The 13,335-nt window shown below is 38.6% G+C and overlaps 2 protein-coding genes across 5 annotated transcripts; one reads left to right on the top strand and one right to left on the bottom strand.

The window, feature by feature from the left end:
* Positions 1-1,163: 1,163 nt before the first annotated feature.
* On the bottom strand, positions 1,164-10,161 carry LOC117217148 (ATP-binding cassette sub-family G member 5). 2 transcript variants are annotated; one of them, XM_033464516.1, is made up of 7 exons: positions 9,899-10,161; positions 4,339-4,463; positions 3,754-4,250; positions 3,394-3,676; positions 2,818-3,236; positions 2,272-2,738; positions 1,164-2,212 (listed from the first exon to the last, which is right to left on the bottom strand). In XM_033464516.1, exons 2-7 carry the CDS (start codon positions 4,449-4,451, stop codon positions 1,616-1,618), a joined length of 2,376 nt encoding a protein of 791 aa, XP_033320407.1. In that variant the 5' UTR covers positions 4,452-4,463; positions 9,899-10,161; the 3' UTR covers positions 1,164-1,615. The 2 variants fall into 2 exon arrangements, with proteins under 2 accessions (XP_033320407.1, XP_033320406.1); XM_033464515.1 differs by having other exon boundaries at positions 1,165-2,212; positions 2,818-3,323.
* Positions 4,444-13,322, top strand: LOC117217151 (ATP-binding cassette sub-family G member 5). 3 transcript variants are annotated; one of them, XM_033464524.1, is made up of 7 exons: positions 4,444-4,558; positions 5,628-5,749; positions 10,878-11,104; positions 11,178-11,753; positions 11,825-12,047; positions 12,115-12,329; positions 12,409-13,322. In XM_033464524.1, the coding sequence occupies exons 3-7, from the start codon at positions 10,909-10,911 to the stop codon at positions 13,074-13,076; spliced, it is 1,878 nt and encodes a 625-aa protein (XP_033320415.1). In that variant the 5' UTR covers positions 4,444-4,558; positions 5,628-5,749; positions 10,878-10,908; the 3' UTR covers positions 13,077-13,322. The 3 variants fall into 3 exon arrangements, with proteins under 3 accessions (XP_033320415.1, XP_033320416.1, XP_033320414.1); XM_033464525.1 differs by lacking the exons at positions 4,444-4,558; positions 5,628-5,749 and having other exon boundaries at positions 10,639-11,104; positions 12,118-12,329; XM_033464523.1 differs by lacking the exons at positions 4,444-4,558; positions 5,628-5,749 and having other exon boundaries at positions 10,639-11,104.
* The last annotated feature ends 13 nt before the right edge of the window (positions 13,323-13,335 follow it).

Genomic DNA, 13,335 nt, shown 5'->3' with positions numbered 1-13,335 from the left:
CCGTAGTCTCAATGAATCAAGGTCCGATGTACGCACATAGAACGCTAGACAGTGAGTGGTTCATTGATTTTGAGGTGTAACGACGCTACGCTGAAGTTTAACGTTCGCGAAACAAGAACGTGATTCTGCTCTCCTGCGATCTTCTCCTAACGAGCCCACGCTTTTTCCTGGAATTCTGCTCACCCGACTTACAACCACTAGTTAATTACTTTCATCGACGGAAGTCGGCATTTACGACGATTGCCCTGCTGCCAATTTGTACTAATTCGGTGAACGAACCGACGACCCTCGAAACTCGCGCAGGGTGCTCGGGATATGTCGACATTATTATAAGAAGTAAAAAAGTGTATTTTAATTGTTACATACAGATCTATGTGATAACTGGAATATCGCAGACTAATTAACTCATTAGATAGAAATTTTATGTGATCTATAAAATGCGTAGGATTGATCAAATTGGAGAATTGTTGGGAAATATTAAATTTTCGTATTATATACATACGATACATAGAAAGTACAATATAACGCGTATCTGGCGTTCGAAGATAAACGTCATCCGTCTCCTCCGCTCGCGAAGTCAATTGCAGAGTCAAACACTTGTGATATCTGAGATATCTTTATTGACTTCGATAAGGAGAGAGAATAAGAATCATCGCGATAAGAGTTTAAGCTGAATGGAAAATAATCAATGAGGAAAGATAAGTCTATTACATGAGCGGTTCGATAAATTTAGTTCGATTTAACTAATTAGTAAATGTTGACTATTTTCTTCCGGGACCGGGTTTGGAATATACATTAGATATATTCGTCCGGGATGGAATATCGACTTTGGCTGTCTAAATGTTTATTGATGATAAATTTGAAGAATTGCTTTTAGATAATTTGACCCGAAAGGTATTGTTTGTCGATTTCTGAAATATTCCTGTTAGTAAATTATTCTACAATTATCTGGAAATAATTTGGATGGTAAATTAGTGATAGCCGTGAGTTTTGAAAATAATTTTTAATAAAATAAAAATTATACTTATCGATCGAACTTGGCCGATATTCTCAAAGTTGTAGATGGAGCTTGTGATCAAGTTTCCATGTAACAACCGACTGAGCTCATTCTCCATATTAGTCCATTATTTTCAGCGTAGATATTTAAAATTTGAAAATGAAGGAAAATGGAAATTCAAATAATAGGAATTAATCAAATCAGGCTAGAGTTTTAATTAATTTTTTCTTTTTTATTTTATGAAGAATTTCTCGGTTGATTTGATTATAGCGTTACGAAGTACATACAGATTATTTTAAAGCATTTGGAGGAGAGACTGCAAGATGTATCGGTTTATTAGGCTTTCGAATTTCCTGGCTCAAGTCTATTTTGCGAGTTTCTAAAGCCTATTGTTTTAAAAAGTCGCAATAATATAGACAACGATCAAAGCCTGTGAGCATGACATAGTATAAAATATATGTATTTGATGATGAAGTGAATAATTATATTCCTTACTGATACCTATTATTGTACTGATAGCAGCGTAACGTTAAAAGAATACTCTGCTATTTGTTAATATTAATAAAATACATTTATGTAAGAATGATGATATTTATTCAGTCATTGAGTAGTTGCACTTTATGGCTTGTTTGGTGCACTCCTAAGTCTCTTGGGAGTAGTATATCGAATGCACAGGAATACTAGTATAACTAAAACACTGACGATAGTTATTCCTATTCCCAGCCACAGTTCTCCTCTTACATTGAATTTATGCAGTGCAATCTCGTATAATGCCAGAGCACCATCGGGCGGTTCACAGGCAGCTTGAACTATGATATCCTGCCTCTGAATTTGTTTTGGCTTACAATTGGTCAATTTATTCATAACTTCTGTTTGATGAAGCGGAGGTAACAATAGGGACAGAGACCACTGCATTGGGCTGATCTTTTGATACCAGCCTGGCAAGTTCTCCAAATGCAAGGTCACTCCTCCAGCTAATGTCATCTCTCCAATCACAATTCCAGCAAACAAGGAAGCCAAGTACGTCCACTTGCAAGTGTGAGCAAATAATATACAGATTAAATGTTGCAGTATTAAATACAGTAAACCGATTCCGAGATAATTCCATAAGGAAGTCAGATTCTCATCCGGGACCAGGTGAAGTCCGGACATGGCGTAGCCTGGTGCTAAGTAGATCAGGTAGACCACGCACCAGGACACTACTCCACAGAGGAGCTGAAAGAAGTCCATTTAATAAAATGAACGATCGTATACCACTGTTTTTTAACATTTACCTCCATTAAAATATACACAAATCTTCCATATAAACCATCCTTGATATCTCTTTCCACGTTCGACCTGCAGTCAGCTACTTCACAGATGGCTATTAAGGTTAATGGCCAGAAGAAAATTCCCAAGCTGGCATAGTGAAACCCAACTCGGTCTCTGAGATATAAATTTGAGTCGCCAGATACATCCCAGAATATTGCACCAAGTAAAATACTCAAAGAGGCAGAGATGACGATTTTCCTGAGTAATCTAGTCAGTGTCCATGGTTGACTGTAGATTAGAGTCCTCAGAAGCAACGCATAAATCTGTGAAAATACATTGGGACTGGAAATGGAAGGAGGAAGTGCTCCAGGTGGTCCAGGATCACTTAATCCTGGCAGTCTAGTCCTTGCAAGCTCGGCCAGGTGGTCTATCCTTTGAGAGGATTCCAACATGGCTTCCGCAGACAGATCATCCAGTGTAACTAAATCAACTGGAATAGGGAATTGCTATAAATTTCAAAATAATTTTGTATACATAGATCATCGAATGTTAGTATAAAAATCACGTACGATAGTAGTCAGAAGGATTCTTAAATGGGGGACACGGGAACTCTGCAAGGGCGAAATATGGCAACATATCCCTCCTGGGACCGGAGTACATGATTCTTCCGCCGGAAGTAAGCGCAACCCTCGAGACCATTGTCAGTATCTCATAAGTAGGCGGGTGCAAAGTCAATACTACTAATCTTTGTCCTCTTCCAGCCCACTGTCTCAAGTATTCTACCATGAAGAAGGCGTCGAAAATATCCAAACCATGCGTTGGCCTGTCCAACGCAAGAATATGCGAGTCTTGTAACAAACGACACGCGAGGGCCAGTCTTTTTGCTTCGGAGGTCGTCAACGAGTTCACGAGACAATGTTTGGTCGCCTCTAAACCGAGTTCCTGGAGGATGGCTTCGGCTTCCAGTTTGGAAGTATTTGGACCTCCTCTAAGAAGCATATAAAAGCTTAGCGTCTGCTGAGCAGTTAGACCTGGGCTTAGACTATTTTCCGTGGACAAATAAGCAACTCGAGACCTGGAATTTGTAATTTTACTAATGTACAATTTTCGGTTTAAGATAATTTTCGAACAAATATGAATTATACCTTAAGGTTCTATAGGACACGGATCTTCCATTGAGCAAAATATCTCCTCTCTTAATTCTCTTCCTTCCGGCGACAGTTTCCACGATTTGTTTTCCTTCTTTCTCCGTAGTAGCCATAATGGCCAACACCTCAGTAGCTCCTACCTCCAAAGTGATTCCTCGTAAAAGAGGCAAACCATCGGATCCTGAAGCCTCTACTCCTCGTAACTGAAGATGAGGATGTTGAAGACATGGTACAGGCCTCAGAGGTAATGTATAACTCTCTGGACCCAAGATTCCATGTCCTGAAAATTAATTTTTCTGTTTAGTTATAACGGAAGCTGAAGATAAGATATGGTAGATGAGAAAAAGCACTACTCACCTCTGGACTCGTGGACACCATACCCTGGATCTATAGGCGCAATACTGTGCCTCCTATTCATTCGAACACCTCCATGAAGAAGATTCGCTTCACTGACACTCCTTAACCTAGGATTCTCCCTTGAAACCGTCAATTGAGAGTGTGCATGTTCCCTAGGAACAATGTGAACGTGTCTGAAATCGGGGTCGCTCCTGGCAGATCTCATAGCGGAGGTCCCGTGTGCGGAAGTTCCCGCGTGAGACACCCTACGACCTTCTTCGCTGGAATCGTAACCGCTAGATCCATCTCTGTTCCTGGAACTAGGAGGCAGAACCCTTGGCAGACCAAACTTTAGATATGTGTACGAATTGCTGGCCAGAGGGCTCTTTGGACCGTATCTAGGGTGTCTGAGAATACTCTGCACTGTGGAATCTCTTAATTGGAAGTTCCCATAGGGAAGAGGAGACTTTTCAGCTGATCCAAGTGCTGAATCGGTGAAATCGGAGTTCAAGTTTTGCCTAGAGGAATTATATACTGATTATGACACTTTTTTTCTTTTCTTTTTTTAAGATTGAAGATTGAAAGCGAAGTTGGAGAAATAATCACCTGTAGATAGACCAGGCGTGAAGATCCTCGCTAGCTGGAGGCTCCAGGCCTCTGGTGTCCAATGCCCCAGGCACTGAGTACCTCCGTTCCAGCTCCCACGCTTCCGAACCCATGCTTTGTGGTATCTGAACAGTTCAAGCGAGACTAGATGAAACGCATGATGGATTGCATCATGTTCGCAGCTTCGATAGAACTTCTCGGAAATGCGTGAACGATTTTGGTTAGTTTTTTGTACCTTGCTCGGTCAATGTTAATTGTTCTCTGGTCTAGTCAAAAGAACTTGACATTTTTCGTAATTACAGTAAATTCGAGGTAGTTTGAACTATTGTAATTAAGAACTTCGCATTGTTTTACTTTTTATTTATTTATCTTCCCTATCTTATTTAGAAAGACATAGGTAAATCACTAAAACAATATTTGAATGAAAATACGAACTGGAGTATTTTAGCAAATAGCAGGGAATTTAATGCAGGAAATATAACATATAAATTGTTCCACATGAATGGTGATAAATGCATTTGAACGGAGTTGAGAGCACTATGGCATTCCATAAGCATGCGTGCACACCGTGCGAATAATCGGCGCGCCTTTGAAATTGCTCGCCACTGGAGGCTCGAAATTGTTCACCTCTTGGCCTTCGGTACTACACTGAAAGGAAAGGAACTGGAATCCGTACCAAAACGCATGACAAGAACACCATCGATCACATTCATGTTTATTATAGCTGGTTATTCATCAATATTATTTCCTCTTTATTTGAATATTTTTTTATCAAAACTGAATTTCTCATTTTAGTTATCTTATCAATATTGAAACATATTTAATAACAATAACTATTATAAGTTCCTATTAGCTTGTGGATAAGTTTCAAGATACTTCATTTATTATGCTTGATTGCTCGAAAGTTTTCATTCAAGTTTTGTTTAATTTTTTTGTAACAAGTAGAATTCCACGCAGACAAGAGTTATTTATGAAACCAATGATAATTCATAAAGATGTTACTCGGTCGCATTATCCAAATGCTATAATATTTATTAGATGCTAGATCACGCAAAATCATTACATGGTGGAGTGACTCCTGGAGCAGTTGCGCGCATCTGACCGTTAATCGTCTTACTTTTTGCCATTTTAGACGTCGCTACAAGTTCTTACCATCAAACCGTTACCAAATTAATAAAACGTTTTCAATTTATTCGATCGCTCCCTTTTTAATCGAGATGATTAACGTTATGAGTATCAAATTCAATAATGCATAGTTTAATTCCCTCTCTCATTAAATTTTCTTTCAGGCATAGTGGAACACGTGCCGTCCTGACCTCAGAACGTCGCCGGGTATCGTAAAGCGAGCTCGTAGAATATTTATGGAACGACTAGTGCCGATTTCACGAAGATACATCGCTTCACATTTGCAGTGAGTATACGCCAGAGTGCCATTTACTCTTGTATATTCGCGTAATTATGCTCATTGCGTCGGCACACGTGGCGAAGAGAAGCTCCCCCGACATTCCTCTTAACGGTGTACCTCGTGATGAATGTGAAAACATGTGTAGTATCCTCGAAGTTAAACAATTATATCAGGGATAAAAATTTCGTATTATGCATTTTTTTATTTATTACAAATTTCATTGGTTACTCGTTAACACAGAATTGTTATTGAAATTTTTGGTAAAATTGTATCCCGTGTCGGAATTTCGAATTGAAATATTTTTCAAATAGCATCGTATATCATTGATTCTCGTTAAAAATTGATAAGATGATATTCCCTATGCCATAAATATTGAATTGAGATTAGTGAAATAATAATTCCATTATTTGATCAAACTTATTAAAGTGGTAGCTAGAGCCTACACTTACTACTTTATATCATATATTCTTATTTCTTATAATAATCCATTCTCACAAATTTTTCAAATTACTCGTTTATAAAGATTTTAAACACTGTGAATTATAACTCAGAATAATGACTAGATTGCGGATTTGTATACAATTATAAGAAATTTAAAGATACAAAAATGCATAGAATGCACATGGCGCAATGCGGAAACAAAATATCCAAAGTTTACTAGGCAAATCACATGTCTGTATAGCCCCTACGTTTTTGATCGTATCTATGAAGATATAAATTTGCATAAAATCCGCAGTTTAATGATGACATTATTCTAAATATTTTAATGAATCAACAGAGCCTAACAAATCATTTGGAAGATTGAGTAATAAGGATTAATAGGTGCAATAAAATAGCAGTCTGAGATAACGTTCTTTTATATCGGGTGGTACATGCAAACGGCGCTGGTCCACGTCAGATGCCATGATGACATTTTTTTCGACTGCCAATTGGTTTCCCGTTAGATGTTGACTCACTTGCCGTGTGTTTGAACGAAACCGAGCATCTTTTGTGCAGCTTCCTCAAATAAAAGACGTTTCTCTGTTATTTTTCTATGACCTAACCAGTCTGATCAGTTTGTTCTCTTTCTTTCTTTGCAGGTATTTACAGATGAACAGTTTCTTGATAGATTTTCACATTACATGAAAATTGTTGATGATCGTTCAAATTAAAGGCTAGCAAGCAGATGATTATTATTGGGTAATGGATCTTCTTTACCCACGAAACTGTTTTCCCCGCGTCTTCGACATCAGCTGAGATTTTTACTCGTCATCGAGTAACGGTATGGCCGAAGGTAGCCAAGATTCTACGTTATTTCCACTGCTAATCATCGCTCTCCATAGCCGTCCAGCTGCTCTGCTTCATCATCTATACCTATAGAACCCTCCGAAGGAATCAAACTTGGATTTCCATAAATCAAATTGAATTTCTAAATTCTTCGGTTTATTTTGCATGACACCACCGATTAAATTTTTATAAAATAGGATTATGCGATGATAATTCTTTGAATATTCCAGTTCCATCGTTTAAAAACAGATACGTGTACCCGTATGGAAAGCCATTTGCCACCTGTCACTTGTTTAATCATTCCCAGGACACAACTAGAAATTCCTCGACGAATTCATATTCGTATAGATTTCTCCTTGGCTAATGTATAATGAACCAGTAAGTTGCGATCATCGACCGTAATGTTACCCTACGATTTACGTAACGTCGCGTACAAGCTTTTTTTTAGAGCCAGATAACTATCTTGTATTCGAGTTAACTGTTCATTTGCATATCCCGTTTCTGCAACAGTTGTATCAAACTGGCCGCCATATATTTTCTTTTTTATTCCTGTTTCCTCTAGGTACAAAAGTTTCTGGTTACACTTAGTGAAAAGCGTCGACATATCTCAGGTTCAGTAGAGTATAATCCTAGTCCCGTGTGGAAGGTGATACTTAATTAATACATGTTCGACGGCTCGGTGATTTTCACCGTCAACCACTGAACTACATGCAAATTCACTTTTCAATCCACTGGGCATTAGGCTTTCGTGATGAAAAGCGATAGTTGTGTGCCAGCAGAGCGACCACGTTAAATGGATTATCTATCATGAGCGTGTATGTAACTTGATGAGCTGATAACATTCTTCTCTGTTGCTCCTTCTCCATTATTTCCTTTTCTTTTTTTTAAATGAGTGTATTGCCAGTTTCAGTCCTTGTCACCTTGTTTGTGTTCCCATAGATTTAGAGGATTATGGGAGACTAGGCTAACAAGCGGTTCTTACTATGGTGAAACTCGAGAGAGGGAACACTTTATGACGAAGGATTAATTACTTCCTCGTTACTTGATATCTAATAAGTGTGATTTCTTCTTTCCCAATTACTATAATTTAATTTGTTTTCCATTATAATGGTATTCTTCTTTAATGTCTAATTTCTCATAAGAACAATTTCTTATATTTCAATCTATTTTCAATGAAGATGTTATTAGATCGTTACATTATCCAATGACACACGTAACTGATATGCACACTCTTTTTTGCAGTCTATGAACGTTTTCCAGTAGCCTGGCCGACTTGGATAGTTTAGGGAAACGATACTCTGGTTTCGAAATCTCTTCCGCTGGCTGTGAGATTGTCCCACGCACTGATTTCTACGATCGTGCCTCTCGATCTCGTATACACGTGACAGAGAGTGTGTCTTAATAAAGTGTGGCCTGGATACCACGTGCAACAAACTGTAGAAAGTCCACCGAATTATCAGATGAATTAGTGCATCGATCAGGGAACGAACCTTGACACTAATGTCATCAGAAACGATAAAAGTACCAGCATGCTTTGGAACTGAAATTAGATTCTGGTGGCTAAGTACGCTTTTTTATCGCATAAAATATTTCATATGGGAATATTTAAAGAATGCGGTTCAAAAATTTTCTCATTGATTCAAGAAGATTCTTTTAGCAATTTTATTTAAGAATTATTTTAGCATTTTATTTGATTCCCTGAATGTAAGAAGGTGTCAAAAGGAGGTGGTCTAGCAATTCATTTGCCATTTTTTATTTTCATTATATACTTTCGTGAACAAAAAGACTAATAAAAATTCTACACCAGTCTTTTTTAATATCTTATGTTTACTTCCGAAGAATTCGATTATTTGTATTCGTTCCGCCATTGAGCCACGCGATGGAGTAAGAAACGCTTTATGGAGGCGTACACCGAGGTCAGTGCTGCCGCGTTTTTCAATATTCTATGGGGGTACGCCTGTCTGCTGTGAGAGAGGCTTAATTAACATTGCAAATCAGCCAGAGTGCCGTCCATGGCACGTGGAAAAGTGCAGAAGTACATGTCTTGTGCGCTCATTGAAATCTCCCGATAGTAGCGTCGTCACCAAGCAGTTCAAAGTATCTTCCATCCCCATAAAGCCATCGCGAAAAACCGTGGCTGATTCAGCTCAAACTTCATTCTATCCATACTCTCAACTTTGTTTTCAGCCATTAAAAATTATGACAATTAAAAAATGCATTCACAAGGACGTAAATAGGGTAATTAACAGTTTAATATTTAAGATAACTTATCATGTCATTCTTCAAACCATTATGACAGCGTTATCAAGCTAGTGAAAGCATCGACAGCGAAATGAAAATCATTAGAAAGAAAGTATGGCCACGGAATATTAACCACGCTCCTTGAGTTCCTTTTCTTCGCTAGGCAGAGCCTCCCAGTGTTTCGTAAGCGACTGATTTAAAAAAAAATTCACGGATAGATAAAAAATAATTTTCTTTAAGAAAAATAGTTCCTAATCTGCGGCTTTCACCGGTACCAGGTAAACCTTTCTCATTATGCAAAATCAGGTTCCCAGTCGTTGAACCATGACTGGTCACGGGATTGTGCCAACCGTTTATATTTTCCCTTTTTTCCGTGTCTAACAAGAATTCGATCATATATGACTTCTCCTCTGTCGTAATAGCATCTTGGGGTACCTGAGTAAAAAATGTTGCAACTACCCATGATTCATGGTTCTCTCTATTATTATTTTTACGCGGAGGGACAACAAACAAACAATAGGTAATTGTTTGATGATTTTTTCTGCAAAAATAGTGTTCATGTGCGAGAAGGAGGCACGTGAACGTCAGGAATTGCGCGTGCCACGAAACCTGATACGTTCCCGGAGATTCTTCATGACAATGACTCACCACCGGTATTCAGGATGAGCTTTCAAGCGAGCCTGGTTGAGTCAAGGTGATGCTGCTTCTCCATTCCGCCGATTGCTCCTGGTCTCCTCTTTTTCGTCTGGTTCCTCCTGATAACTTTGAACGGGAATTTTAAAGACAAACACTGTGTTCGTCAGCTCAGGAATCGCACGACGGAGCCCGCGAACGCATCACCCGATCCGTGATCGCGATACCGCAATGGCATCGGTATGTTCAACGCCGAGAAGCCTTTTCTAAACGCTGCCTTCTGACAGACTTGCCTTCCGAACCTCCAACGAAACCCCCTCTCTGTATTCCCTTCCTTCCTTGTTGGTCTTTCAAGTTCGCAATGGCGTACCTACCAAAAAGCTGACCCCTGACTTCTAAGTACATCAGTATGAAACTGATTGAATATTATTTCTGCCTCTTTTTTTATTTGCAATTACGTTCCATTATTATCAGTATCTACAAAGCATTTAGGGATGATTTACTATAATTGAAAAGGTGTTTAAATCTACTTTCGATTAGGATAAAATTCCATATATAAAGTTGTGAATGCTTGTTAAAGATCCGTAGTTACAGATAAAGCTATTTGAGAAAAGATTATTCTTTTGTGTGTAATTCTGGAGACTGGGAAGGGAATTGGGGATTGAAATTAGCAAGTACACCCTTGAGCTACCACTGATGCTACCTTCCTCCCACCAAACTCGTCTCAGAGGAGACATTCACCTCGTGAAGCCAACTCCCAGCCAGGTATCCCTACCGATGGTTACGTTTTACATGCGATGTTCACTTCTCTAGCCGCAGTGCCAGTTTATACATCGTTTTGTCCATTCTACGTGCTTTCCTGGAGTGCAATCTCCGTGACCAAATACTATTTTACTGGAAGAACCATTGTTTCACCGTTTTAACAAAACTTCATCTTCGAGATTTGTAGTATACCATCGAGTCGAGTAGAAACAAAGTTTGTCTTCTCCAAAAGGTCGTTATGAAATAATTCAGAAAGATCCAGGATGATCCCATCGGATTGTACTCTTGATATCTCCAATGTGTTTCATTCCACTGCTGTGGTTATTGAAGGAAGTTGTTTGAGTAAGTCGGAACCTACTGCTGTATTGAGAGATGTGTCCGCCCGAGTTCACGGTGGCGAGGTGTTAGCGATTTTGGGCTCCAAGGGATCTGGAAAGAGAGCTTTGCTCGATGTCATCGGTAAGATAATGACTTAAGTGCAAATGTAATTAATTAGGTCTTAGAAACCATCCGGAAATTTCTTGTCTTTTAGCTGGAAGGGCGGAGGGAGAAACTAGGGGTAGAGTCAGCCTAAATAACAATTTATTAACTCCAGAATTGTTTAGACGACATGGTGGATATGTTGCACACAGGTGTCATCTATTACCTAGTCTAACAGTTCGACAGACACTGACCTATGCCACATGGCTTGCCAATTTAAACAACAGGGAAGCCAGAGTTCGACAAACTTTAGCCGATCTGGCTTTGTCTCAAGTTGCAAATAGATCGGTAAATGATCTGACGAAGCCAGAATACAGAAGATTAATGTTGGGCGTACAATTGGCCAAAGATCCTACGTTGTTACTTCTGGACGAGCCCACATGGGATACTGATCCCTTAAACACGTATTTAATTGTGTCTATGCTCTGGTCTTACGCAACCAGAAGAGGATCTATCGTTGTTCTAACGATGGAAACTCCTAGATCGGATGTGCTACCTTTCGTGAGTCGCGTGACTCTCTTATGTTTGGGAGCAGTTGTCTATTCGGGGCCAACTAGAAGTATGTTGGACTATTTCACTTATATCGGTTTCCCATGTCCTGAACTCGAAAATCCTTTGATGTATTACTGTAAGTATGTATCTATAGGAATAAAATAATTAAATAATTATTTAATTAAGTAGTGATAATGGTGACTTTAGTATGTTTATCAACTGTCGATCGTCGCTCAAGAGATCGTTTCTTAGAATCTAACCAGCAGATATCCGTTCTGGTTGAAAAGTTCAAAGCCGAGGGTGTTATTTACATGAAAGAGGCGCCCCAAGTGCCACCCAATATTAAAGATACATCTTTAGGAATAATGCATAAAGGTTTAGGGCGTGGAATTAAACCAGGATGTTTCTCCACTTTGTTTGCCCTTTATTTGTATGTATTTTTACAAATGCACGCTATCTCCCAAAATAATAGTACTACTATAGCTTTTACGTTTTAGAAGAAGTCTGGCAACGACATTTGCCTTCAATAAATCTGGCTTAGGACACTTTGCTGCTAGACTATTATTGTTACCATTCTCAATAGCTTTAATGAGTATTTTGTATTCGCATTCGACTCCTGTGCAATCCAGAATATTTCTACAAACAAGTGGTCTTGTCTTCAATGTAGTAACTCTGTTCTATGTTGCTGGAATAGCATGCACAGCTCTCCTCTGTAAGTGCATGTAGACCAATCTCTTCTCAGGCAACCTAATAGATATACTATTATTATGTAACGTCTATTAATTAATAAGTTCCAGGATATAGGGCTAGATACTATCAAGAAAAAAGAGAAGGTCTATATGGTGGAGCTATGTTCTTGACCGCATATGCATTACTAAGTTTGCCATTAAGTTTTGTGTCTACCATGATCACCATTGGTATCCTGACACCTATTTTAGAGCTAGATTTGTCTACCTGGGCTTATGCCTGTGGTGTTTTATGGGCCAGTTATGTGGCAGCAGAACAAATAACTGTTGCAGTGTTCATGGTGGTTGGTAGACCCATTACAGGTGCAATAATGGTGTTATACATGACACTGGTGTCTCTAGTAATTGCATCTGGAGCCATCAGAAGTCTGAAAGGCTTGCCTTATTGGCTTGCTGCAGTCTCCACTGCATTACCTGCTAGGTACGCATCATTGGCTCTAAATCAATTAGCCATTGATGTGCCTACATTTTTAAATTTGCATTATAATGAAAGCTTCACGTGTCCTGGGATACCAGAGCTGTGCAGATATCCAGATGGGAGATCGTATTTAATAGAACGCTTCACCCGTGAAGGCGAAAATATTTCAGAAGTATTGAATGTTGACTTAAACTTATTAATTTCTCTGGCTTTTGCTGTTGGACTGAGTATATTAAACAGTGTTCTGTATTTATTACCACTTCCAGCAAAAGTAAAAGCCAAATTTAGAGAGTAATTTCTTTAATTGTAGGTCTTTGACCGATAGAAATATAAAAGCAGAGCTTGTTCTCTTTTTGGAATTTATTATTTCCTTAGCCTTAGAATATATATTACAAAATTACATTACCCGCGTTGAAAACTAAATACTATATTGCATGAAACAGCGCACTTATATTACATTTATAACTAAACTTTACAGTTCTTAGAGATAAAGGTATGACTTTGTAATTTTACAATTAGAAAATAAGAATTTTAAGTATTATTTTTGTTTTTTT

Source organism: Bombus bifarius, unplaced genomic scaffold (genome assembly GCF_011952205.1).
Source record: "Bombus bifarius isolate JDL3187 unplaced genomic scaffold, Bbif_JDL3187 scf7180000007974, whole genome shotgun sequence".
In the NCBI taxonomy this organism is placed as follows: Eukaryota; Metazoa; Arthropoda; class Insecta; order Hymenoptera; family Apidae; genus Bombus; species Bombus bifarius.
The sequence above is the reverse complement of the archived record's forward strand: the minus strand, read 5'-3'. Positions and strand labels throughout refer to the sequence as shown.

Excerpts from the sequence above, each read along its gene's own strand:
- LOC117217151 (XM_033464524.1), top strand. The coding sequence starts at position 10,909 with ATGATCCCATCGGATTGTACTCTTGATATCTCCAATGTGTTTCATTCC. Across the intron at positions 12,048-12,114 it reads ACTTTGTTTGCCCTTTATTT|AAGAAGTCTGGCAACGACAT; the intron begins GTATGTATTTTT and ends TTTACGTTTTAG. Across the intron at positions 12,330-12,408 it reads AGCATGCACAGCTCTCCTCT|TTCCAGGATATAGGGCTAGA; the intron begins GTAAGTGCATGT and ends TTAATTAATAAG.
- LOC117217148 (XM_033464515.1), bottom strand. The coding sequence starts at position 4,451 with ATGGGTTCGGAAGCGTGGGAGCTGGAACGGAGGTACTCAGTGCCTGGG. Across the intron at positions 3,677-3,753 it reads TGGTGTCCACGAGTCCAGAG|GACATGGAATCTTGGGTCCA; the intron begins GTGAGTAGTGCT and ends ATTAATTTTCAG. Across the intron at positions 2,739-2,817 it reads GAATCCTTCTGACTACTATC|TTGATTTAGTTACACTGGAT; the intron begins GTACGTGATTTT and ends TCCCTATTCCAG.